The sequence below is a fragment of the Falco biarmicus genome, chromosome 1 (genome assembly GCF_023638135.1).
Source record: "Falco biarmicus isolate bFalBia1 chromosome 1, bFalBia1.pri, whole genome shotgun sequence".
Taxonomy (NCBI): domain Eukaryota; kingdom Metazoa; phylum Chordata; class Aves; order Falconiformes; family Falconidae; genus Falco; species Falco biarmicus.
In genome coordinates this window covers 107,245,934-107,273,735 of record NC_079288.1, presented here as the reverse complement: position 1 = coordinate 107,273,735, position 27,802 = coordinate 107,245,934, and the positions used below count along the sequence as shown (strand labels likewise).

The following is a 27,802-nucleotide window of genomic DNA, read 5'->3' as shown; positions in this document are numbered from 1 at the left end:
GAGAAAAGCCGTTGATAATTGTGGGTGGGGTTTTTTTTTCAGTTGTATGCATAGGTCCTGATTACCCACAGAGGGCAGGTAATAAATACTATGTTAACAATTGAAAAATTGAAGTAGAGATTTTTAATTGTACTGAATGGAAAACTTATAGTTGTTCTTTAGCTGAGTGTAGTTTTCTTGGGATGTTTCTTGCTCTTAGCTATGCTCTGAAATGTATTTAGTGTTTGGTTGCATGCTGCTTCTATGTAACTTGTTGCTTACATATATTCCCATATTCGTCATATTCTGCCTGTGTTATATGGAAGAAAAAAAACCAAAACAAAACCAGACTGAAATTTGCAGGCGGCCTGCAAAATGCTTATATAAAATTGGACTGAAAGGCAAACTGAGGACTTTAATGTTGAAACAGGACGAAAAAGAAAATAATTATTATATTTATATATATAAATATAATTTATTATTTATTATGAATGATAAAAGGACAATTCAACCAAGGTTTGTTATTTGGCTAATAGGAAAGGGAAGAGTTAGGAAAACAGATTTTTACAGAGTGGAGATTCCTTTTTAATATATGTAGATGTTGTAATTAGATTTTTTTATTGCGCTAAGAACATAATTGCACTAAGAGCATAATAACATTTAATTTAAAACGTCTCATAAAATATTCTGCTGTATCATGTAGTCAAAATATCATCCTTACAGAAAGTAAGTGTGGTTCCCACTGAATGTAATATGAGTGTTTCCATATACTTGAGATGTCATGATCATCTAGATCTGAACACATTATATTTCAATTTTTCTTGTGAGTATGCTAAGCAGACTACTCAAAAACTTTAAGATTATGCTGGAGGATTAAAATATGCAGGCACTGTGATGGTTTTAGGCCTTGGTTTGGCGTTTTGATTCTTTTTGTGGTCATGCTGTTTATATGCTACTCCTATTACAAAGCTCAAAAAAAAATTTTTTTGCTTTGAGGTAATAAGAATCAATATTGATAATGTTAACATTAATAATAATTTTGAAAACCAAAGCCTGTTGCTACAGTCTTGCATCTCCCAACTTTCCCTCTTCCTCACACTTCAAGACCTTATTTAATATCTAAATAAAGTGGACAGCTAAAAATTTTAAAGTTTTAGTAGGAGAGGAAAAAAAGTTGACTAATAGTATTAATAAAAACAATAGAACAGAGAGCAAAGTTTATGAAGAACTTTCATAGATTTTAAAGTCAGAAGTGTTTATGCTGTGTCTGTTCTGCAAAACATTATTCATGCAGAACTGTAGGATAATAAGCTGTAGTTCAATTGTTCAGATGAGTCAATATTAGTACAGGCATAGGGGAATAAATATGTATTTTAGGTGGTGCGATTCAGACGTAAGTGAAAGAGAATGGAGTGGTGAAGGGAGTTTGGGTATTTGGAAGGAATAAGAAGGAAGAGGGGCAGAGAAATTATGGAGAGGTAAATTGAAAAGAGACCATTTACAAGAGCACTTGTGTGCTTGGCAAGAATATGAAGATTTATTTAATGTTTGTAGTAGGTTGATGCTTGTCAGGAATGTAGTGGTTGACGTTCAGGATCTTGTTAAGACACGCTGAAAAACTTAAATAATTGATCCTTGTGTGTTTGGTGGTGTTTATACATGGTTTTTAATTTAGTAGTGTGTTGAAAGAAAAAATATCTAGAAAAATATACAGGAAAAACAATGAAAACCCTTTCAGTAGGAAAAACAGCTGTTGAGTATGTAGGTTATATAATAGTTTGATAATGTCAGTATCATGTGCCTTGGAGTTTCTCTGAACACAGGGATGCTAGCAAAGTTGAGGTGCAGAAATACTGACATTTTATGCCATGTGCTTCAAAACCAAGCAGGTCTGTTGTCACTGCCAGAGGTGTTCTCTCTTGTGCTACCATTTTACCCTCAAGCAGGTGCAAGCTATTTGCTGGAGGCGGTGGTGGCAATTCTCTGACAGTCTTGCTCATCTAGTGAGATTGTCTTGTTACTCTGTTTTGTAGAGGTGATTAGGTATTATGAATATTAAGATGGTTTACTTTGAGGTTGATAGCCTAACATATTTCTGTGTAGTACTGATAGTTGAATTACCAATTTTGAGTGTTTCAGGTCTTTAACCAAGAGCAGTAGAAGCACAACTGAAAATTCTGAGTGATTCACGTGTATCTTTTTTGAAGTGAATGCATGCAGTCACATTGTAGTGCTCAGGCTAGTAGTGGTCTAATTCATATTAACAAGTAGAGGAATGCAGTAGTAGGTATGTAAAGTGAAACAGTTGGTGCTGAGGACCTGATGTTTATCTTGTATGTTTTTCAAGGGTTTTACTGCAGATGGTGGAGTATGGTCCCATGGACTGAATGCACAATAGCACTCTCTGGAATGCATTAAACCTTCTGGTTTATTTTTTTCTCAAAAGGAATCCAGGTTACGCAGTCCAAAACATTTTGAAAATGTGCACCAAAGCACAGTAACGGGACATTTGGGAAGTGTGCTTCAAAAGCACACACCTGATCTGAATACAAACACTAAGGGAGATGTATTTTAACTGTGCTATGTAAGAACATTTCCAGTGAAGAAAGATTATACCTGTGCAGAAAAAGCTTGAAACTCCTCAACGTGATTTTAATTCACTTTAACTTGTTCTATGATCTTAGGCCTTTTCAACAAACACAAAACTAAAGATCAGGAAATAAAAAATGTAGCGTGTTTGCCAATGTTTATTTTTGTCAGTTCTAAGAACAAGAAAACCCAGGAAGTCACACTTGAAATTTCTCTCTTCAGGCATCTGACATGTTGACTTTTCAAAAGATTGTAAGGATGGTGGCTATTCCTTTTCTTACCCTTTCCTACACATACATTTTATTCTGAAATTTATTCTTGCATGTAAAATAATTATTCAAATAATAAATAACAAGATGTATAAATCCAGAAGGTGTTTTTGTATCAGCTAAGCCCAGTAATGTGGAAATAAGCATAATCATAGCACCCTCCCTTAAGGGCTATGCTTGTAAATATCTTTTAAAAAAGTCTGGTCTTTTGGCCAGAAAAATTGTGAAGTAGCTTAAAATTAATAATACAACATTCAAAAGGGAAAATGTCATTGTAGATATAAAATCTAGCTATATTTTGCCCATGGGATTAAATGCCAAACCTGATCCTGTGGATCAGGGAAGGCTGCTGGAAAAATCATTGTAGAAAGCTGATTAAGGTCTGGCAGCTGCTAAACTGAGTACAACCTGGGTGGCCACAGGTGTCAACTCAAACTCTGAAGTAAACAGAGGAGGTAAACCAAAACCCCTACTGACAGTGTAAGGAGATGAAAATACTCAACTACCTAATATTGAAATGTCACCTGAGTATTGATTTGTTTCTATTAAAGTAGATGTGTTTCGTTTATGGTTTGGTTTTTTGGCTTTTTTTTTTTCCCTGAAGAAAAAGAAATATAACAGCCAAAGAAATCATACATGAAGAATTGATTGAAGTTCTTGATGAAATGAATTTACAGACCATATCAGCTTTGCAGAAATACATGCATACTTCCAGCCTTCACAGTGCAGTAAACTTCATCTATTTCCTAAGGCTTTATTCAGTGCTTGACGTAATATTGCATAGTTTGAGCTTAAACACGTAGAGAAATTGTTGTATGTTACTGCAATGTAATTGTTAATGTTTTGAAATATGATCATTGATGGATGCCCAGAGTTATTGTCATGTCAAATTGATGTTTTCATTACTTCTGGAAGTGGTAGTTTTATTACAGTTTGTTTCAGTTAAATACATGGCAGTGATGGAAAACAGGAAGAGTAGAAGCCATTTGCAAATGTTTTTTCATCGCTTGGTTTGAATATTTATACTTTGAAGGTATAACAGACACATGTAAATTTTATAGCTTGTTTAAAAATCTTATTTCTGGTGGTTGGAAAGTGGCTGGCTGTAATGCTCAAATAGTACATTTCTAAGATATTATTTGGAAATTAAAGTGTATTAATAGGTACATTTCTTTTTCATGCGTAACTGCCTACTATTTAAAGATGCATTAATCTTTAAGTATGTTTTTAAAAGCACCTAACGTTCAGAGATTATACTGTAAGAAATAGAGCAATTTAAGTGATAAGCGTATTTTTGGTCACTGCAACTAACTTTACTTTTCCACATTTGAAATGCTTGGCCAGTGTGTGTATAAAATATATATATATACATATGTATACACTTTGCATGGAACTGATTAATAGGTTGCAGTTGATATAATGTAGTTTCTGGACACTTAAGCTATCTGTACTCACAGTAGTGTTTAGGAAGCTTTGTCTCCTATTTCTTATTCATTTGAAGCTGGGCAGCTTGGATACTGTTAGCAGTGTAGCCTCAATTGCAAGGATTGGTGTGATCTCGTAGCCTGAGTATTAGATATGTTTTGAAGTCAGCTCATGAACACTTCCTTCTCAGAGTGAATTTGTTAGTGGTGGCTGAGCGTATATTTTATGAATATATCTGCATGCGCTGCAATCACGTGAGTGACTTCAGTGTAAAGGTATCCTTAGAAGCTAAGGACTCGAGGCCTGACACAGTATGTGAGAGAGTTAGCCAACCTCGAGTTACTTTTATTTATGTATTTAATGGGACTATGAGTCTTCATAAGTCTGGAAGCTAGGCAATCTCCTGGAGAGGTGTTCTATTCAAGTCAGTGTTTCAACTTGTTGCTGGGACAGTACAAGAAAGTTGTCCTTGTCCAGGTCCTGAGTTAAACAGGCTTTCCAAGGTACACATTTGGAAGTTTATGCAAACCCCTCTATTCTTTTTTTTTTTAACCCAGAAGAATGTTAAAATGAAGTAATTTTAAAAAAAGAACAATATTGACAACTGTGAAATAATTTCCCTTGTTCTGTATTTCCCATGAAATATTTGGGCTTAAAGTTTTTAAAAAGGTCATGTGTTCTAGAAACAGCATACCATGCTATTGCCAAAAATAAAATAAAAAAATACATTGGGTACTAAATATAGTCTTATGTGTACATGACAGTGTGTACTGAAATCATATGAGGTGTTGATTGAATTTTGAAATTTTTTCAATATTAGATTTTTCTCTGTATTTCCCTGTTGGTGAGACATGAGTGAGTTCCCAAACATCTGTCTGAGGATGATGACTTTGCCAGTGCTGTGGTTTCCTTGCCTGTGGAATCTGTATTTGTATACAGAATATAGAAGTTTTGAATCCCACTGCACCTATATTTTCACACATTTTTTATGTTATGTTGACTGATGATCATCTATTCCTCACAGAGTGAAAATGTATTTTATTTTTTTTTATATTGATAATGTTCTTCTTCCAAGAGCAGAATCAACATTATTGAATTTTCATCCTGGCTGATTAAATAAGCCCCTTTCACTAAATCTTAGGGGCAGAAATTACTTCAGTGGTTTTAAAAAAACAAAGAAACAAAAACTTTACAGATTTTAGGTAGCGAATAGGCAGAAATACTGTGGAAAATGGGAAATTAATGATATAGTAAAGTCCAACCAATTGCATATACTGAGTTTTTTAAGAAATATACCTTTTATTCTTCTGGCAGGCATTGCAGTAAAGATGCATGTTTTTATTTTCGTTACAATTTTTATTGCAAGAATTTCAGATTTTTTTTCCAAACACCCAAAATGGAATTTACTTTTATTAAAAATGACTGATGCTATTGTTAGAAAAGTGACTTTTGTTAAAATTTGCCAACATCCTTTCACAACTGTTTCAACAGGAGATTTTCTGTGCCTGCCTTAGTTATTGGAAATATTTTTTAAAGGATTTTATTTCTCAACTGTGGAAATCTGTACTTTTAAAGTGATTGTTTATTGAATTTTAATAATTATAAGATTCAAATCTCACCTCTGTAGAGCTGTGTATGCTCATCAGCCTTTGTTTCCCTGTGTCAATATTACTGTAGTAATTAAATGCAAGTCTGATAGTTCAAGTAGGCCTCTTGTCTGTGGGTGAGCCACTTGCTGCAACTTCCAGAAACCTTCCAATTACTAAGAGACCATCTTGTTAGTTATTGCACATTTTTCACAAATACAAAACTGGACTCCATTAATTCACACCATCTGTGATCTTAAGTGACTCAGCCTCTCTTCTCAATGGGGGATGTGTTGCTAGTGGTGATGACCTAGCAGAAAGTATTGCTGATGGGCTTTTTTGACATTAATCAGCTTAGTCTTGTTTAGTTACATTTCAGCCCTAAAAAAAAAATATAAAATCAGCTACCTAAGCCACCCTTGTTTCAGTAGATGTTTTACTGTCTTTCGTACTGTATAGTACCTCTATTCCCAGCCCTTCAGGTAAGATGAAAACTGGTCTTTTAATAAGAACTGAGCAATATATTGCATGTCAGCACTTCATTGATAGTGAAACTACCCATCATTTTTCTTAAATGTAGAAAAAAACCTGTACTTGGACACTGGAATTTGCTGAGGCTTAAAGGTCTGTTACCACAGCTGCTGTCTAACAGGTTTTCTTGTAAAGATCTACTCACTTGGCCTGACCCGCAGCATGGTCCGACACTATCTGTGGGCAGTTTCTAGACCAAGCAGAAAGATCCAACTGATTCTCTAGGACTTCTGTTACTTGTTCATCATTGTTCTGTTGAAGTTTTGGTAGAAGTTTGCTGTTAGCAGGGCTGCAAAGTGGGTTGTGGGTTGCTTGGGGGTATGCATCATGAACCCTGTGTTAGGTTGCCTCTTGCAGGACTCTTCTCCAGGCCTCTCATGCTTTTCAGGCTGTTGTAGCCCTGAACCTTCACTTCACATTCAGGTGGGGTTTTTTAAAGGATGATACCTGTGCTGTCACCATCTTTGATACATGCCATGTACAGCTGGCTAAAGAGCTCCTGAGTGTAGTTGGGAGGGACACATCAACATTAAGTAATAATTGAAAAAAGTGTTACTGGCATTAGGATAAGTTTTAAAACACACAAAGCACAAGGGTTTCAGGTTGAAACTTTTTCAGGCTTACTCAGGTTTTACCAAGAATCTTCATGTATGCACTGGGCCATACTGTTCATTTTTCCAAAATACGTCGTGTTTATCTCCAGCTTTGTCTGTTATACAGATTGCAATTTTGTATGTCTCCAGAGGAAAAAAAAAAAAGGCTATTTTCTCATCCTGTACTATTGCTGTTTTTTGTGTCTGGCAATTTTTACACTCATGTCACAAGTATAAATGTTTACAAGTAATATAAGATCTGATAGGGTTTTCCTTGTTTCTCTGAATGTTTGGTTTTCAGCATGTAGAAAATGCAGTCCCAGGAAGCTGATAGTTCTGTGAAACTTATCATGGTCAGTATGTCTTACCCTGAGATGCTAGTAATTCTAATGTGTGTTTAGATATATGAACATGATCTACAAGAAGAAACATGCAATATGTGAAATTCTGAAGTAAATCTGCTGAATTCAGGATATAAAAAAGAGAGCATAAGAGAGATTATATCCTAGATAGATCTGGGATTTTAAGTATGCTCTTACATGTCAATTAAAACCTAAGTGTTAAAAAGGATTATTGAGTAACATTTCTGTAGTCAATAAGTTAACTTTCTGAGTAGTACAAGTGTGTAATCATTGTAGTAAATTAACGTAACCAAAAAAGTAAAGAATAATGGGGTAAGAACGAGCGTGGGTTCAGCCCAGTTTAAACTTGCTTCTGCCACCTTGGAAAGAGTTATTAGAACTGTTCTTAACTCTTATTTATTTGAATCTTGAGCTATGATTATTTTGGATATATTAGTGTCTAGCTTATGTTTTTCTTGCTGTTGAGCTCTTGTAATAGTTTTAATTTCAGATCTATAAAGTTATTTGGAGATACTCCTACCAAAGTACTTTATGTTTTAACTGTGTAATTAATTTTACCAGGCTTACAGAAAAAAACATATGCACTAGTGCTAAACTAATCTTAATATATAATTTTAATATAAGTTATTTATATTTCTCAAGGGAGAATACAGTCAACTACAGCAGCAGTTAGCAGTTCAAATATTGTGCATTTAAGTATTTCCATGTGCTGTGGTTGCACGATACTCTGTACACATTCTGCCAATCTGTTAAAGGTGGCGTCAAATGGCCTTGAGAATTGGTTGTGTTCTGATGTCTTTCTAATGCAAAGCACACTTTGCATAGAATCCAAGGTAGTTGTTTGGTTCAGCTATCCACAGACAGATGAAGTGTATTATAGTTGCTGTTTTACTTGTCATAATTGTTAAAATATTGAAATCCTCCCAGTTTTAAAGTAATGAATAGAAAATTATCAGAGATGAAAGCTTCTAAGTTAGCATACCAGTCTTACAGCAAAGCACCTTCCAGAATACCACATCCCATTTGGGCTCTCCTTGGCCTTTCTTTGTTTAGAGTAGTATGGTTATAAATCCTTATCTACATATTTCTATTTATACCTGGTATACTTAATGTAATATTAAATCACTGCTGTATCAGCTACATCCTGTCTCTCTCACTGTCTCTGCTCCCTTCCTCATTTATATCAGCAATAAGAGAAAACACATGTAATCCTTTGGCTTTGCTGCTACCATAGTCATGGCCTGACAGATGCTTTTTGAATAGAGGGTAGATTTATAGTACAAGCAGTTGATAACTCCTCTGAAGTCGGGCTTATATGATCTTCCCAATGACCTCCTGTTTTGTTGACAGTTAGCAGATTTTTCCCTTTGCTTGATGTTTTAGATTTGTCCAGCTTGCTTCTAATCTCATCATTGGTCCTTATTGTCCCTCTGTGTTGGCTTTAACTTTCTTTCAGACTTATTACTGTGGGTTTTATTTATTATTTTTCTGTTCACATTTAGAGCAGTGATGCTTATGCCAAGCCAACATCATCTTTTCCATGTTACAGTTGTTGCCTTCTCCAAGTATTGTGAAATGGAAATTTGATATGACAGGAAGGAGGGGGAGAGAAAAGGAAAAGCACAGAATGTTTTGTTTTGAAGAAATTAGGCTCTGAGAATGACGTCGTCTTTTAAACTGACAAAAAAGTCTTTTTCTCTGGAGAGAAATGTAGGGCCAAGTTTTGCTCTGGACAGCACTACGGATTTTGCTGGAATGGACACAGACGTGAATGAAGGGCAACATAGCTTAGAGAAGGAGGGGCTGGTGTGAATCAGAGTTGTGTCTGCTGAAGTCACTGGAATATACGTATGTAAGGAATCTAAAATTAGATCAAAGACAACTTTGGTGTTTTTCATGCACTACATATGTGAATTTGACTACAAATGCCAAGGGGATGGTTAGATACACATTTCTTTGCCATAGAGAATAATAGCCAAACATAACTTTAGGGGAAGATATTACAGCCCAGGTTTGTGACTTCAGCTTCCTAGAGTTTATAATGCCTCTTTCTTCTAATTGGAATCCTGAAGTCCATTTAAGTTTGAGATGAATAAGGTAACTGTGATCAAGTGAACTCTTCAGATACCTCAAGATGATAAAAAGAGCAAGTACACCTGGTACAGTTTGCAATAACGAATGTTTTCCTAGGTGTGTAAGATGTACACATATACTTTAATTTACACTTTCTGTGGAACAGCCTTCACAGAGAAAGGCTGTTTTCGGACAACTCACAGAAAATGTGGTTTATGTTAACCAGAAAGCAAAACCAATTGAGGGAGTGATCAGAAACCTGCTTTTCACATGGCTTCTTCATACAGTTCCTTAAAATTTACCGACCTGCTCCATGAAGTCCTTAGCCAGTTGAGCGAAACTCCCTGTGACATGAAGTTTTTGGTCTAGATGATGATTTTTTCTTTAAGGTCAGCTCAGATTTTTTAGGGTTTTTTTAATGTTTTATTCTATACTGAAGAATCATGGAGATTACAAAATTAAGATGAGATGGAAAAACACAAAGATGATAAACATGTGTAAGGAGAATCTTGCACAGAAAAGCTCATTTGTGGCTTCCCTTTAGGCCAGTTTGATTATATGCAGCTGGGAACCATGTACTCAGCCTGTGTCAGCAGGAAGATTTGTCTTGTATCATAATGAAATTTATTTCTCATGATTTACTCATATCTGAAAGCAAAATTGCTGGAGAAATGCTTTACCCTATGTACGCAGCTAATGACCTGATTTTGGTGAGCTAGAGGATTCCTGCCACTACAAGTTGAGACATTTCTGTCTATGACACTGCCTTAACCAAGTCTTCACACCCACTGAGATCTCTGGACCTGCAAAGAGCTGCCCTAAAGAGAGAGAGCGCTTGGGGCAGACCCAGAACAACACTGATTTATAACCCATTGTATTATGTATATGTGTACGGTTTATGCTGTGTACCTGGCAGGATTCAGCAATACATGGAGACCTCATTGTCCCCTACATACTGAGAGTAGGAATTCAATAACCAGAGAATTTCTTCCCACTGTACTTCAACACCTAAGCTGAGTTGTTCCTTCTTACTTATCCTTGGATCCCACGTTATCTCCCAAAAGTCCGTTAAGGTTACTGCCTATTATTTGTTAGTTCATAGACTTAGCATTTTTATTGCCTATAGATTTTCAGTCTTTAATTTAGTAAAAAATGTTTACTTTGTCGTCTAAAATAGCCATCTTTAGTGTGTTTGGTTTTTTTAGATTGAATTTAGAATTTTAGAATGAAGAAACATTAGAAACATTTTAGAATGAAGCAATACAGAATTTGAGACCACAGAAGAAAGTAAAATGAGAGTTGAAAGAAGTATAATTGTTCGATTAAAAAATAAAGGTGCCTCTAGAGCATCAAAATTTTAATGAGGCAGTGTGTGATGCCATAATACTAACTTTTACATTTAATTGATTTTTTAAAATGTTGTTTTCCATACAGTTCTTTTTTAACTTTAGTGGAATAAAGGAGGAATTACACCTTATGTAAGTTCCTATATTAAGGAAGAACTTCAAAGAAGAAAATATATAAGTGGTTTTCCATACATATCTCTGATTTTTTTGTTTGAGGTCAGTCAGCTTGCAACTTTGATAACATAGTGTGTTACAGTAGCTGCTAACCAATAGTTCTAATGAAAATACATATGGCTTCATTGTCATCTGCAATTTTTTTAAGATTCTGCAATGAATATGTGATTAACCTTCTGTCACCACGTTTCAAAAAGTAAGCCTTTTCTCTACCACAAGCTTTCATTGTACTCTCTGTTCCTCTCCTTACTTCTTCCCTTGCTTGGAAACCTGCTAAGTAACCTGAGGTTTTTATAGACATCTTACTTTTCTTTATGCTTTAAGCTTTTGTGGAGGATAAAGGAAAGCACATTGGAATTTTATGTTTCTGTACCTTTCACATTACGAAAAACAGACTCCTAAAATGGCTGGGTTTGAAAGACTAGAATAGATAATTAATTCATAAGTGGGTGTTGAAGTGGAAACTGTCAGGCCACAGCTTTCCCAGCTTTCACTTAATCATTTAAAAGTCGTTTTCTGTTGTTTTCACTGACTGTAATCCCTTAGAGAGAATATAAAACTTGCACCATCCAGCATGGAATTCCACTCCTTTAATGACTTGGGCTCTGTGTTGACTCACTTTCACTCACTTTTGCTCACTGTTGTCATTTCATACAGGAAAAACCGTACCAATGTTCAGAGTGTAACAAGGCTTTCAGTCAAAAGCGAGGCCTAGATGAGCACATGAGAACCCACACCGGAGAGAAGCCGTTTCAGTGTGATGTGAGTTGATCTATCCCTTTGTCTCCTTGACTTTATTGCAGCAGCAAGACAATTGCAGTGGGACTACGGCCTTGCACCTATTGGCTGCGGCATAAAGTTACACTTCGTATGGTCTTTGATTGCCCAACTAATGAAAGACCATTCAGGGAATTTTATGTACCCTCTTCAGTTGCCAAGAGTGTTGCACACACTTTTATTTGTAGTTTTGCATCCTTTAAGAGTAATTTTCACCATTATTAATACAATTTAGATGTTGCAAGTTACAAGTTCATGCTGATTGGGTTCCTGTATAAGTTGTATGGCAGGATAATAGTTGGAGATTAGCTTATACAGGAAAAAGTATCTAATTCATTACATGGAATCTGAATGCTTCTGATGTTTTCAAGTGACACAAATATGAATTCAGAAATCTCTAATATCTGTTTAGTGAAATCTGGTTTGATGTTTTCAACATCTGCTCATAGGTTGTTTTTTTATTGTTCAATGAAGAAATCATGGCTGCTGTGTATGCTTGCAGCGCTGAAATGCAGCGTATCATATTACAGTTCATAGATCACTGTCAAGTACCTTTCATTCAGTATACCCCATCCTATATACAACGTATCTCACAGTTTTTGGAAGGTAGGTGGGGAGGCTGAATGTGCAGAAACTGTTGGAAAAGAATGTCTTCCAGAATGATCAAATGCAAGAATTTAAGTTGTTGCTCAAGGATTTTGAGAAGGGTATCAGAACAGGGTATAGAATTAGTATAAGTGCTTTTGTTTTGTGATACTGGCTCTTAATGAACTAGTCACAAGGGAACTGCCAGCTTTCAGCCTTATCCTAGATGGCTCAGTCAGAACAGTTGTACATTTGTTCACAAATATCTAAACTTAGATGCAAAATTAGAATAAGCATTTAGCAGGAAAGTCTTAAGGGTTTGTTAATCGATCTGGCTTTTAATAAATAATCTGGTGACATTTCACTGACAATAAAACAGTAATTTAATGAAAAATTGCAGCTATGATATTTTGCTGATGTCTACAGGTCAGGAGATTTGCTGTATTGTTTTAGGATAATCTCAGCCTGGCTCTAGATAGTACCTTGAGAATTTCTCTATTTTGAAATCATTGTCAATAATTTTTTCAGCTTTCAGATTGCTGTGCTGTTTATCAGCTGTTGGCTACCTTGCAGTGTAAATGCAAATTTTTGCACACTGTGGATCCAGGATCCACTGGTCTTGAATTCACAGTGTGCTTTTCCAGACCAATTTGGGGCAGTGGTTATGTTTATTCTTTTTTCTTTCTTTAATTGAAAGTAGGAGCTGCATGAAAGCATGCTTTCCTGCTTCAATTATTCCTTCAGTTTTCCTCATTACTTAGATAAACCGTATTTTCCCAAATCAAAGTATTTCTAGAAACAGCTGTAATCTGTATCTAGTCCTAGTCCTTCTCTGAGAATTTTTATGTGCCTTCATTTACTGGAGATTTTCTTAATACTTTAAATTACTGCCATGTTTCACCAAAATTATTCTTCATCACTAGCTTTCGTCAGCTGCATATTGCAGAGATTGCTGACTTTTCAGGGTTTGGACATGGTCAGCAGTTGCCTCTACTATTCATTCATACACCCTTCAGTTGCCTAGGTGCCTATGGCAGTCTGCTGCTTCATGCACACTTGGAGAGTGTTGAAAGTTTTGTTTTCAGTAGTTACTCCTTATTTCATCTGGCTTCTGCTTCTGCAGATGCAGGGGACATAGTAAATGTCACCCAGAGCAGACTGTTCCTGCAGAGCTGTCTGGCGTGTTGGATGTTACCAGACGTTTCAGCAGAAGTTACAGGAAAAACAGTAGTGGACAGTTACAGAAAAATGGACCTATGGGAGACGTTTATTGTTGGCTCCCTGATACTAAAGATTGCTTTTTACACTCAAGTATTCTCACCTACAATTTTTTATCTGGCTAAAGATAGCTGTAAATGTTCTCATTATTTTCTTATAATTACTTGAGTTGTAATTTATAGCAACAGGATCCAGATATTCTTAACTGTGGAAAGAGATTTTGGCAAGGGGAGTGTGTGTCAGGTTACTGCAATGGAATTTCAATAACTATCTTTTAGTTCTTTCATTAATAGAAAGGGTTAAAAGCTATTCCATTCATTGCTTTCTGTACATGTGCCATTTCCTTCTTAGTCAGCTTCTCTGAAGTCGTTTCTGTTTCCAGAACTTTGCATGACTACTTCCCATGTTCGTAATCTTTTTTGTTACCGTTTCCTAGACTTTTTCATTTCCCAATTTCCATTGCATGTCTTAGGAGGTGAAGGCATATATACTATTGACATATCCTTGCTCAGTAAGCTAATTGAAAAGTCCCTAAGTCCAATGCCCAGACCTACTAAGAATCCTTTAAAGGTGAGAAAATGGGCTGTGTTTTCAATGATTACTATATTCATAAATGTAATCATACATGAAGCCACTATGAAAGATAAGTGTCTTTAAGAGGATGAGGGGTTTGGTCTTATTTCCTGTGTGGCATTAGAAGCAGTCACAGAAACTATTCAGCTCGCTCTTCTAAATAACATATTAACATATGCTGCCAGGATTTTCTTTGTTTCTTAGTACCATTAGCATTTACAAACAAGAACTGCCACCAGTGCCAAAGAACTGAAGAAAGAAAACTTTTGGCTATTGAAATGTGTATTTTATGGACTTAGGAATAGACACTTATTCAAGGCATCTCTCCCCACCCATTATAAATATATATATATATATAAATAATTATCAATAAACTATTATATACCAATTTTTTTAGACTGCATTTTTGCTTTAAATAGAATTTTCTTCCAGAATCAGAAATAAAAGCCATGTCTCCTCTTTCTCTCTCACTCTTCTTACTCTCTGGCATATGGAGCAGGTATTACAGCACAAGATTGTGCTACATGTAAAAGTAATCCTTGTACCCTGTTTGATGAGGGTGCTAGGGTTTATTTATGTGGCTATTTCTGTGTCTTATCAGTCAACAATAGCATTTTCAGAACTTACTGTTAACAACTGAAAGCTCTCACATCCCACTGGTGACAGTGGAAATTGAATGTTACCATTTTAAGGTGAAAATTGTAATATATTAATCACATAGAAAAGTGAAAATAACTGAAATATGGAAATACAAAATGTGTTTTTTTCTAGTGTATTATATTTCTGGTCTCTGAAGACCAGCTTGCTTTTTACTGGAAGGCCAATTGAACTTCAGTTGCCTCAGAGACAACAGATTATTCTTTGGGGGCAGAAAGGTCAGGTACTGCCTGTCCTGGTTTCTTTCCAGTACAGTATTTCCCACCACTCTGCTTTTAGTTGACCCTACACTTACTTTCAAATGTCAGTCTTTTCCATCCTCCCTACTCAATCAAAACTTTGATCATTTTGAAGAGATTGATTAGAGTTCAAGTCACATTAGCAAGCACGGTTGTAAATCTAAAATGTCAGTCTTGCTTATAAAATTGAAATATGAAGCAAACTCTTCAAATAACCCAACAAAAACAAACCTAAAACTTTTATGCATAAGTACAGCACAAAATGTATCATATCTTTAATAGTCCTGTGCATTCCATGTTCTTTTTGAAGTTAGGTGGTAGAAAATGCTAGAACCTCGAAGGAACAGCAGGACACATTATACTATTTACATAAGCATTATAAACGGAAAAATGTACTTTAAGTCTGTATCATAAGCTGTTTACTTCAAAAATGGAGATGTGTGTAAGATACACAGAACACATATTTATCTTCTGTGTGTGCATATATACTTGATCGTCTTCCTGTCTTTCAAGAAATATGTTGCGTTTAAAAGTATATGATACTTTTAACATGTTGGGGCTTGTGAGCAAGCATGATGGTTATGATTAGATAAATGTTATGAGTTCACTTTGTGTGTTCTGTGGAAGCAGAATAGAAAATGGTACTTGGCAAAAGCAAAATTAAGACCTGATTAAGATGCTGAAAGTGACGTTCACTATCGCATAACAAAAGGGTGACTGTTGCTTGGGTCTGAAAGAGGTAATTATACATTGAGGGGAAAAAAGTTTGGAGAGTTACAGTTGCTGTATAAAAGTCCTTGGTATTACGTCATGTCATAAATTCAAAAGCGTTCCATTGCAACAGCGCATACAGCTTTCTTGTCTGGGGAAAAATTATTTTGGGTACGAGACTTGCCTCTGGCAATTGGCCTTTTTATGGTCTTTTTATGTTTTCGCCTTAATTGGCATAAAATACATATACTGCAGGTCAAGATTATCTACTTGGATAGTCAGCTTCATTAGTCTGTCTTGGTTTCGAAAAGAATCAGTAATCATTCCGCATTTTCATTAGTAGTTTGATACCAATATGAGTTTAAAACGTCATTTTCCTAAAGAGGGATTGTGCTGGGTTCCCTGAGTTTCTTCTGCACAGAAGACACTTTTGTCTGGAATGAACCTGGAATTCTAAGATTGCAAACCTATGGATTTTCATTCTTACTGAATTATAAGACTCTTGCCTATTTCCTTTGTCAAATCAGGAGCATGCTTTCTGTACTTTTTCCCCCCCTTGGGAAATTCATGCATACGGTATGTACTTGAATGGAAGATGAATGTGACATTATGACTGTGATTTCAATTGACTTGATGGCTTGCCTACAGATTCTTAACTTTTCATTCTAAAATCTCTTTGCTGAACTTGTTCTTAACCTTTCATTTTGACTTCAGCACAGGAATTTTTATAGGAATTGATAGATTTAGTATGGCAGAGTCCCTCATCCCTCTATCCGTTTATTCAAATGGCAGAATGAACCTGGTGCCTTGGAGCATAGTGGAAGAAGGGAAGCAGCGCACCAGATAATAAAGCAACGGAGTTGCACCTTCATTTGCTGGATACCTTCTGTTTTCTTGGCCAGGCAGAGGAAAACTGGAACAATGAGGTTTCTTCTATAATAATTATTAACCTTTCTTGAAGTTTACAGAGCCTCTTTTCTTACTCTTCCTTCCTTGTAACTGAGCAGTTTGAACTAATTTTTTTTTAGGAACCCACAGATGTCATTCTGGAGGTCAGGAAAGAAATACTTGAATATGAATTGACAGAGGCTTGTGATGTTTTGTCATAATTTTTGCTGCAACCCAGATAGACCAATAGGTTTATTAAAAAACTGTAACCAAACAGAATGTAACACCTCAGTGTGGCAGTATTTTGAAGATTGAGTCTTTTCTCCTCTTTTTTTTATTATTTTTTTATTTTACTCCCCCTCCCCATGCCTGTGGTACCATTGTTAATGTACAACTTTGAAAGGTACCAGTCAAGTAATAATCTTTAAGGTGCTCTCTGAAGGAGTTACTCTTCCAAAGACCAACTCATATATTCAGGTATATGTGACTGTGGCCTCAGTGATGTAACATAGTGAGCATTATACATGCTTGAAATTTTAAGACTTCTTTTGTCTTTGTCTTGTCTTCGCTGCCTTAGGTTTGTGATCTGTCCTTCAGCCTAAAGAAAATGCTGATCCGACATAAGCTGACTCACAACCCTAATCGACCAATGGCAGAATGCCAGCTTTGCCACAAGAAGTTTACAAGAAATGACTACCTCAAAGTGCACATGGAAAATGTCCATGGTGAAACTGACAGCTAATTACCGCCTGTGTGAGAAGAATGAATCTCATGTTTGAAAGTACTCCATTTGTATGTGTACAAACTCCAGACTTCTCACCTGACTAGTAAGCATAGTCAGGAGAAACAACTGTAATATGTTCACATTTTATTTTCTCCACTTTTTAAAATATACTAGTAGGATAAAAACCTAAGGAAGGTATTCACCTGAAGTAAAACATAGCTTGAAAATAAAAAGTTGAAGATAAAAGAACTTTGGGAAAATTTTATCCTTGTTAAAAAAAAAAAAAAAGACAAAAAAAGAAAGCTTTAAACAAAGTTCACCTTCTCAATTAGAGCCTGAAGAAACTTAGGTATTGGTTGCATTACTTGGAAATCCTGGACATTTGGAACTAAACCCTTGGCTGTCTGCAACTGTATTTCTGTATCTAAGCTTAAAGACTCCATTAAAATTCTTTAATTTGAAACCACACATAATTTGTCATTCTAATTGACTGCTGATTGCATCCAGGCATATTTTATTTAGATCTTAATTCTGCATTTTGTTGTAACATGATTTTTGTCTCATTTTATTTACAGCTTTCTCATTACTAGATGCAACTCATTAACTTGAATTGGTTCTTGAGATGCCAAAATGTGTGGGTACAGAAACTGTGGAAATCTGTCACGTGAAGTATTACTGTATTGAGCACTGAGGAGGATGTATTTCTTCTGGTTACGTGAAACAAGACTGAAGTGAAAACTTTGAGCAATTTAGTTTAAGTACTGTATTCATACTCATTGTTGTGACTGGCAAGGCAAGTGGAAAGACGTCTTAACAAGAGTGGCTTGAGCAGCTACAGTTGCCTAGTTAACATGTATTTGATTTCTTGGTGAACAGCTGCTTCTCAGAGTGTTTCTTCCTGCTGAATCAGATGCTCTGGATTTTTTCATCCCACTTAACTACCTTTGTTTTCTTAATTCTGTTAATGAGCACTGGAAAAAATACTGCTTTACAGCTAAGTAAAAATCAAATTCTACACGTTACCAGATTGGGTTGTTTACTGCAGTGAAACTCCTGAAAAGAGTTCCCACAAGGCCCTTTTGTACCACAGCTAGATAGTAAAGAAATTTTTATCTACAAGGACAGTGAAACTAACTTCAGAGAGTGATTGCATGTCAAATTCCTGAGTTAACAGCAGTTAATATTAAGGGTCTGTCATTAGTAAACTGTTAGTATTCATTTTGGACCTGGCAATGTTTTGTAAAATTAACTTGCATTGGGACATTTTGCTTATAGTTTTCATGGGAAAAAATTCAGCTTCTTTCTGAACTGCAGCAGGAAAAATGATGCTGAAATGAACAGCGTAATTCTTTATCTCACAGTAGACTCTCAAATCTGTTTATCACATGGCAGATTTTCTAACAAGAGCAAAAAAGGAATAGCAATAGTATTGCTAGCAGTGGAAATAGCTAGCAATAGATGTTGATATATTTATCATTAACACTTTCTTCCTTCTCTACTAATAGTTTGGATCCTGTTCTGCATGGACATCTGTATGTTACATGTTCAGTTTTGACACCCAGCACTGGATCCCAATAGTAATCTTTTCCAAAGCTATTACTTTTCTCCAGAAATAAGCAGAAGACACTGTGTTTTTCTCAGAAGCTGAAGACAGCATGCCACTAGTAGGGGTGATTATAATTACAGGGTCTGTGTCAGAGGGTCTTAGTTTTTTATAGTAAGCTTCCTTTTTTGTTATGAAACAGTTTATCTTCAACCTCCCTTTGCTTCTTGTGGAAGCCTATAACACTCCATGACAACAAAGAAAAGTTTACAGACATTCTCATTTACAAGGAAGATGTATGCTCAGGTTTACAGGTTCCTTTGCTTAACGAAACCAGGTCAGTTACTGCTAGCAACTCTAATAAGTTGAGCAGGGACCTGTCACGGTTTTCAGCATTGCAGAAAACATTGAAATGAAAACTGCATATAACTAGTTAGCTTGAATGAGCTGTCTGAAAGGTCTCTGCAGGCAAAGGGGTAACCTTCAGCTGTATCTGCAGGTTTAAAATTGGAATCCAGTGTCCCCTAGGCTGATCTGAGTGGAAAAAAGACTAAAGCATAGTAAGGCACCAGCCATATGATCTGGACCACAATGTAATTGTATAAAATAGATCACAGTAATTACACTGATGTAAATTCATATGAAGAGGGTCTGGGAGAAGACCTGCATATGGAGAACCCAATTTCATATAATGTTGTTCTGTAATGTATCAGTTCAGTGTGGAACAAGTGACTTAGGTGTTACACTGGTTTGTGACAGAAAGGCATATTGCTACGTGTATATGTTATCTAATTTTGTTATGTTTTAAACTCTATGGCATTATATAATAATATTTGTGCTCTTTTAAATTTTAATATAGAACTTATTTTCCTATAATTATAGTAGTATTTTTTGCAGTATAAGTTTTGAAGGCAAACTGCACAGCTGTGTTTCATGCATTACGATTATTCAGTAACACGTGAATATCTTACTGCTTTCAGTTTGCCTGTGGAAATGAATACACTTATTTGTTTCTAAATTGTTTACCATTCCTGCAGATTTTGAAGAAGTGTAACCATATTTTTCTTGTTTGTGACAACCACCTATGTGTCAAAGCATACTAAGTTGTCTTCATGCCCTTTTTTTTCCTGAGAGGTAAGTGGAACTTGGGGTCTTTACCAGTTCCATACAAACCATTTGTTCGTATAAATCAAATATGTTGTATGTGTGTAAGACAAGTATAATAGGCATTATAAAGTTGAGTAAAAAATACGTCTTCTCCTTATTTGGAGAGCTTTTATATATTTGGAGAGCTTATCAGACTAGTATATTTCTAGGTCCAGAGAACTTTAATTTGTTGCTACAGTTATTATAAAAAATTAATATAATTTAAGTGTTCAGGTAATTAATCAGTACCATATATTGACATGTCTGATGGTGTTCTAACTCTATGCTAAAACAGAGAAATAGGTTCTGACTTTTTTGACATGACCGGGATGGGACAACATTGCAAAGGTGACTTTGCTTTTTTACATCAATTTAGTCATCAGTTTGACAATATTTTAGTCATAGAAAAACTGAGATTACAATCTTTTATATTTTTCTTCCTTTATATTTTTCCTTCTTCCATTTGGTCAATGCAAACTAAGGCACAGAGAACAGCAGAAGGAAAAAAGCCCCCAGAAGTTCAAAAATGAAGATTTTCTAAGCAGTTTTTGAGGGACAATGCTATTAAAAAAAGGATAATGTGGTATATTTTACATATTTTGCATGGAGTTTTTGCCAGAGATCTTTGCTGCAAAGTTGTGTTACATGGTTAGGATTAATAGCTATATTTGAGAAAAATAGCTAGTTGCTGAAAGTCAGTACATGAAGAGGAGAATGTACTTTTTTTTTAATTATTACTGGACAAATTACAATATATGTATTAAGATTAATCATGCTGTATGTAATCAATAGCAGCAGTTAATACCTGAAGCTTTGATCTTATTAATGGCTTCAATAGAACAAGAGAGAGACAAGATTAGTGTGCAAATGGGAGACCTTCATGGGAAACACAAGAAGTAGGTGCAGGACGTTGAAGCCCAGCTCCAGGTGATGACTCTTTGATCATGGTCTCCAGGAACTTTCCTTCTGTGTTAAAGTGGCTGCAGGTCTGCCTCATCTCCTACAGAGCCAGCACCTGGCTCAGCAGCTGCAGGTGTTTCCGCGAAAAGAACTGCCCTGTTCTTTCCATGAGGTGCTTGAATTTCTCGCAGTTGGAGGTAATGTTATGCAGATCACTGAATTCATGGTGGTGAACTGTATAATTGAGTTCATATGCAATGCAGACTTACATTATGCAATATATTTGTATTTGGTTATAGCTTTCTTAAAGAAAACCAAACAACAACAAAGAAACACAACATCAAAGGAAAAAAACAAAACTAGAAACTCTTCTCCTTTGAGTAAAAATTTCCACTGACAGTCTCCCACTTGGTAAGACAGGGAACATTCCTGTCACCTGATTTTGAGAAATGAGAAATTGAAACCTGTTAGTTAAAAGGTAATTGTTAATTTTGTAGTGTGTGTGTTTGTTTTGCTTTACTGTACTGTCCACTACGGCAAATTGACAAAATTAATCATTAGTCAAAATACTGACTTTTCCATAGTCAGTCGTGCACTGGAGAATAACATGAAAAGCTGGAGATATTCCTGAAATAACATGTAGTTGCTACAATTTTAGAAGGCTGTGATTTCCACCCCCCCCCCCCTTACATTGTATAGTTTTTTGCAGATCATAACATTGAATTTGTTCTCTTTATTTTTTCAATTACAGTTGACCCCTCTTGGAGAGATCTCACTCTCTCGTGTTAGGAACAGCAGCAGTCTTGCTAGTTCCTTCTGCTTTCCATTCTGATCAGATGTGTGGCCAAAAGCTGATACAAAACATTAATATGATAAATACCCTTCACACTTCTAATGTTATAATTTTGTTTTGTCTATAAGATTGCGAAGCATTTGATGCATCCTTTAGTTTACACTAGCAAGTCCTAATTAGAAATGAGACAAAGGCAGAAACAGTGTAAGTTAACATGCATGCCAGGCATTTTATGTCATCGTATTTGAATGTACAGACATACTGTAGTTGAAGGAATTTGTATGTTCTGTGAGTTAATTTGTGGTGTTATAAGAATATGTTTCTGGTCTGTGTTTTAAATCACAACCTTTAACGTGTGTCACTGTCTACTAATACCATTATTTTTCAAAGACCTCATAGTTTATTTTATTTTTTCAGTTTAAAAGAAGTAGCATGATAGTCCCTCTAAAGCTTCACTTTTAGAGGTGGAGGATCTCAGTGTGCTGTTGTCAGTGTATGATCAGGTTATAATAAAACTTTTTAAGCTCAGTTACATACTCATTGCACAGAAGTATAGGGATTCTCTTTACAGTGAGATTTGAAATCTGCCTGATTTTTTTTAGGCTAGAGTTAGCTCAGAATATGATAGCAATTACAGCTGTAAAGCTATATTCTGGAACGTGTTTGAATTCTGACAGCTTGTTTTTGTCTCCTGTATGTGTTGTGGCACATACAGAAAATGGAGTAATTTAAGGATGTGCAGGAACAGCTGAGAAATTGTCACTGGCAAACACTTTCCTTGACCTGGAAAATTATTTGTTGAACATTTCAACCTGGGACTGCCAGTCTTCATTTTATTAAAAATTATTGGCTATTTTTTCAGTCTATTTTATCTCCCATCCCCGATCCCTTGTAAGGTGTTACTGAATCTGTAATTTCCTGTGAACAAGGGCAGGCAACATACAGGTGAACTTGGTGTTTCCAAAGCATTTGCTGCTATGTTGTGTCACTGTCACTGACCCCTGTTTGTTATGTTCAAGTAGCATGCCTCTTAGAGTGTGCTAAACTCACCTACCTCTTGTGTTACAATAGGAGAATGGTAAGAGGCTGTGTATGATATATGAACTCATCACCCTCCACTGATGAAAGAAATCAGGGGGAAACACCCATGTCACAAGTGGAGGAGAGACTTCATGGCCCATTTCTCTCCATGGACTCCAGCTGAGGTAGGCAAGAAAATATTCTTGGCTCTCCATCACTGCATGTCTCCTGGGTCTGATCGCCTCAGAAAAATCTAGGTAGTAAGATGAACAAACCCAAAGCTACTTAGTGTTTCACTTACCAGTAGTAATGTCCGTACTAGTGTGTTTTGATGCCCACCTTGAAAGTGGTATCAAGTGCTTGTAGCTTAAACAAAAACAAACACCTTTTGGTTTGACTGTGTGGCAGGAGTGGGCAAGAAGTGTGTTATTGAGACGTATGTTCATTTTAAAGTGGAACTTTCACCACTTCTGTTGGAATTTTGGTTAACGCAGTTGTTCTGCGCTGATCATGCAATGGTTGGTTGTAACCAGAGTCAACTGAGTCCTGAGAGAGTTTTCACTGCTCTTAGTCCTCTTGTGTCCTGAGTGGAATAGGATTTTAATAAATTACTTAAGCAGTATATCTTAGGAATGTACATGAGATGCATTGTACATACAAACTGAAACTGTTCTAATTCAAGTAAGTTAGATTCTACCACCATTCTACTGTATACAGCTGAAATCTCAGATGAGGTGTTTTTAAAGGATGAAAATGGAACCTCCTGGTCTTAGTCTGTAAGACTTTATAACTACTAACCTGAAGAAAACCTGGAGTTAGGCATTATTCTTAAATTTAAGAGAAGAGTAGTAAGAGTTGCCACCTAGGTTTTTGAAATGGTGTGATCTCACGTTTCACAAACAGGAATGCATGCATATGCATAAATTGTTGTATAGGTCAGATATATAAAAGGCAGTCTAGTCTGATAGCATGAGATCACAGCTTTCCAGAGCTCTGAAGCCTGGTTTGTGTGTCTGCTCCTGGAAATCAGTGGGATTTATGTACATTTTGGAATTTGGTTGCGTTCCTAAGATTTTTCTTAATGACGATGTCCTGGTAACCAGGAACTCGGTTCTGTACAAATAGAAGCATAGATGGGAAACATTTGCTCTTTGAGTTAATAGAGTCATGTGAATACAAGTGAGAAGAGAATTGAAACCTTTATCTTCAAAACAAATCATGTTTATCTGAGAAGACATTTTAACAGAACCATGGCTTCTGAGACCTTTTCGCTCTCTGGAACAGCATGAGGCCCAGGCTGGAACATGTCTGAGGAACTCTGAAGCATTGCAGGTATTCAGTTCCAGGATCTGCTTTTTGACTGTCTGCCACTTGGACCAACTGCTATATCTCTGTTTTCTTCTTCATCACTATTTTCTTCCTGATTAGCCTCTGAGCTCCTCAAGACAAAATATTTTTTTTCTGCTTATATAGCCACTTGCACTTGCCTTTGCTGAGTTACTGTACTGAATGTAGCAGTAATAATAGGGGCATTGCTTGGTAATTGCTGACAGGGTAGTAGGACCTCATAGAGAAACAAGTATTTGAGACTGTTTATTTAATGTGGCTGCAAATAACCAGAAAATTTCACAGTTTTAATTTGATATTTCTTTTGTTTAAAAAAACCCATGAGAACACCAATCAGACAAGACTGTGGCCTTTTTATTAATGTCATGTTGGTTCTGTGTAAGATTAGTTTCCCATGAGACATAAACATCTCAAATCACAAGCAAATACATGGTTAGCTGTGGTGTTTCAGCTGCTGAGCAATATAGTTAACTTAAATAGCTATACTTCAAGTATCATTGATCATGTGTTCATACCCTTTAGCTATAAAATCCCTGAAGTAAGTTTGTACAGTAACTAGCATCAGGTAGATCTAGCAAGTAGTGAACTGTGAGTTCACAGTTTTCTTGTTCCATTTATTGCAGCGTGAAGCAACATGTTTGCTGAATGATAATGGAAGAGAGGTTGTGCTCACTTCTGTTTTTCTTTGAGAAGGGCATTCAGAAAAAAGGAACCATTAGTAAAAGTTGTTTTGGGTTTATGGGTTTGTTTGGTGTTTTGGTTATCCTTCTACAAGGAAAAGATTGTAAGCTTTTAAATCCACAAGTTAATTTCCAGTTTAACAGCTGTTCAAACAAAACTGGGAGAAAGTGCTACAAGAGGTAATGTTGCTGCCGGATTAGAGACCTTCACTGCCACATTATCCAGGTTAACTCTTTGGTACTGTGGTAATTTTCTGTGTAGTGCCTCAGACTTTAAAATATTCTTTAGCAAACTTAATCTGTCAAATTCAAGGTAGATCATAAATCTACTTGGCAAGTCAAGAGGCACCAGTTATTTCACAAAATGTCATCTTTTTTCTAAATGTTATAAAACATGGAAGTCCATTTGTCTGTATACACTGACTTTTTTAACATAGGTCATTTATACTGTGATAAAACTCAGAAGAATTCATCTCTAAATTATTTTCTACATCTGTATGCAGTTTGTTCAGTTTCGTAGTAGGTAGACTGGGGATTGAATCTGCTGAGATGAAATAATAAAAGCCTTTTGGGCACGGAAGAAAAACTTTGTCATTACGGATCTCACTTTTACCTTGTTTTCTTTCTTTGTCACTTAGAACTAAATTATTTAAAAATCTGAATAATACTACTAAGGTTGAAAATATCTATTTAATTTTGTATATGTTATTTATTGGAGCTTCCTGTTTCTGAGCAGGGTTACTTGCTACCTTTCCTTTTGATTTTAAGCACAGAGTTTAGTTTATAACTTAATTGTGTCATATGACACTTACCACTTGTGCAGAGGCCATTTTCTGCTGTTTTGCTTTTACAGAAATAAAAGATTGTTGAATTAGTTATTCTGGGCAAAGTGTGCCGAGGCTTGAGTTTTCATATCCTTTCTTGTGATTTGAGCAACCTTGAGTCATGTAAGAACACCTTCTGTTAAATCTCTTCCTATGCTTTTGTTTTCTAAAGTCACTGTGTGTCTGAGAGAAAATCCTGCAGTTATGTTTAGTGACCTGGCCTAAGAGTCTTTCTCAAATGACTGTAATGGATAGTTTCCTGTGCCTTGAAGGGTAGTTTTGGTAAGCCAAGCAGGTGAGGTTATCCTTTTCTAAACTATCTCCTCACCCAGATCCAAAATATTTGTATGGGATGATAGGGCTGAATGAAGAGCTAGGCTTAGCTCTTCAATATAGAAAAAGACCAAATGATCAGCAAGCCCTCTGTTAGAGCTACAAATGAGGCCAGCTGTACTGACCTGCAAACCAAAGCTTCTGTAAATTCTTCTTCCCACTCCTTTACAGTGCATCAAGGATGGGTAGAAGCAGTGATTTCTCCTCCTTGCTTTAATGCTTTCCATCAGTTAAGAATTCACATGAGGATTGGTGCAGAAAAAAGCTATGAAATTAATGATTTGGGCTTTGTTTTTGTTTGCCTGAATCTAAAAATCAGTCTGTAAAAAGCAGGCTGCCTGTGCCAGCACAAAACTGACATCACTCATCTAATCACTGGAGAGATGGCAAAGGGGATTGCTGTTGGTTGGTGGGTGTTCTCAGTCCGATGGAAAACCTGCTATGCTTGGCATGCAAATTTGATGGTTTCTTTTTAATCTTAAAGAATCGATGGCCCATCAGAAGGAAAATTAAAAAATGTTGGCTTTCCATGTTGTAAGTTAGTGCCTTTGCTTTGTACCAGAATGGTACCTTTCTGTTTTATCTTTTCAGTGACAATATGAATTATCTACCCTTTCAGCTGAGTTTGTCTAATTTTTTTTTTTTAAATCAACAAGTATTACAAAGCATCATCCTATTTCGATTTCAGTCAGCTAGCTACCAGCCATGTGATGGCTTACTATGGACGGTGAACAGGGTTCTATTTTCTCAGTCACATTAGTATAAGGACTTCATAATATATATTAGTATATCTTTATCTTTTAGGATTTATGATTTTATTTTTTTTTAAAGGACTAACAGTAGAAGATGGTATTTTCCCATTCAATAATGTCTCATTCATCAATGATAAAATGCCATCAGTAAGCAGAAAGCTCTTTAGCCAGTAAAACAACCAGTTTCCAGTTAAATGTTACAAGGCAAGATTTTTCCACAAATAGGAAAGTAATAGATTTTAGAGTCCTTCATCCTAATATTAAATTGTTACTCCTGAGCATAGTACTGATCATTGTATCAAGTTATCAGTAAGGTGTAAGTTTATTGAATCTAAGAAAGCTTAATATGTGTGTTTCCTAGCAGACTACTTTCATAATTGCTAGCAACTTCCCTTGTGACTGTAAAAGCCTAGTCAGTAGTCAGTTCTGTAATTGCAAGTTTCCTATGATTAATAATGCTGTTTCATAAATTAGAGTCTGGCAAGGTATGCTGAGGTTACGGGCTACTGTCATGTTCGCAAGGAGGATGTTCATTTTAACCATAGTTCATCTCTCTATCAATAGAGGATAAATACTTAAATGTTTTGCTTCAAAAGATGTTTTCAGAAAGATAAAAATAACTTAGGTAGGCACTCTACTCAAAAAGAATTTAGAGCTACATATTTGCTGTGCACTTAAAATGGCTGTGGCATTTGCCTTTCCTTTTTCTAAAAGCAGATCTGGCTGGATAAAGTTTTTACCATCATATTTTTCTGCTCTGTATCCCTCAGCCATATTTTGATAAAACCCAGACAAAAAGACCAGCATTTTCTAGAAACCAAGCAAAATAGATCACAGATGAATCCTTTGGTGTGTGTTCCATTTCAGACATACCTTAGGTGAATCCATAGCTGTCTTAGATTTTGGGAATATATAGTCTGAGAAAATGGAACATATTTTGTTGTTTTGATCTCATACTTACTTATTTTTGCTTTTGGAAGTTGATTTATACTGGTGTGAAAAAAAGAAATTGCTATAATCAATACACCTGCAAGTGCGTGGTTATGGAGTTCTGTGTTTACAACAGGCACAAGCAATATATTTAAGTTAAAAAAATTATGTACATGCATATACATAGATCAAAATGTGTGCGCAATAGGAAAGAGATGTTATGTATACGACTTAA

At 35.9% G+C, this 27,802-nt stretch overlaps 1 protein-coding gene across 5 annotated transcripts in view; it reads left to right on the top strand.

The window, feature by feature from the left end:
- PRDM5 (PR/SET domain 5) overlaps nucleotides 1–17,787 on the top strand; it is an 87,538-nt gene extending 69,751 nt beyond the window's left edge. For 4 of the 5 annotated variants that reach the window (XM_056358175.1, XM_056358169.1, XM_056358159.1 and 1 more), the window contains 2 exons: nucleotides 11,585–11,689; nucleotides 17,153–17,787. In XM_056358175.1, the coding sequence (XP_056214150.1) occupies nucleotides 11,585–11,689; nucleotides 17,153–17,317 (270 nt within the window). In that variant the 3' untranslated portion in view covers nucleotides 17,318–17,787. Of the gene's footprint in view, nucleotides 1–11,584; nucleotides 11,690–17,152 lie in introns of those variants that run through there. The other variant, XR_008825131.1, reaches the window with a different exon arrangement.
- Nucleotides 17,788–27,802: the final 10,015 nt, after the last annotated feature.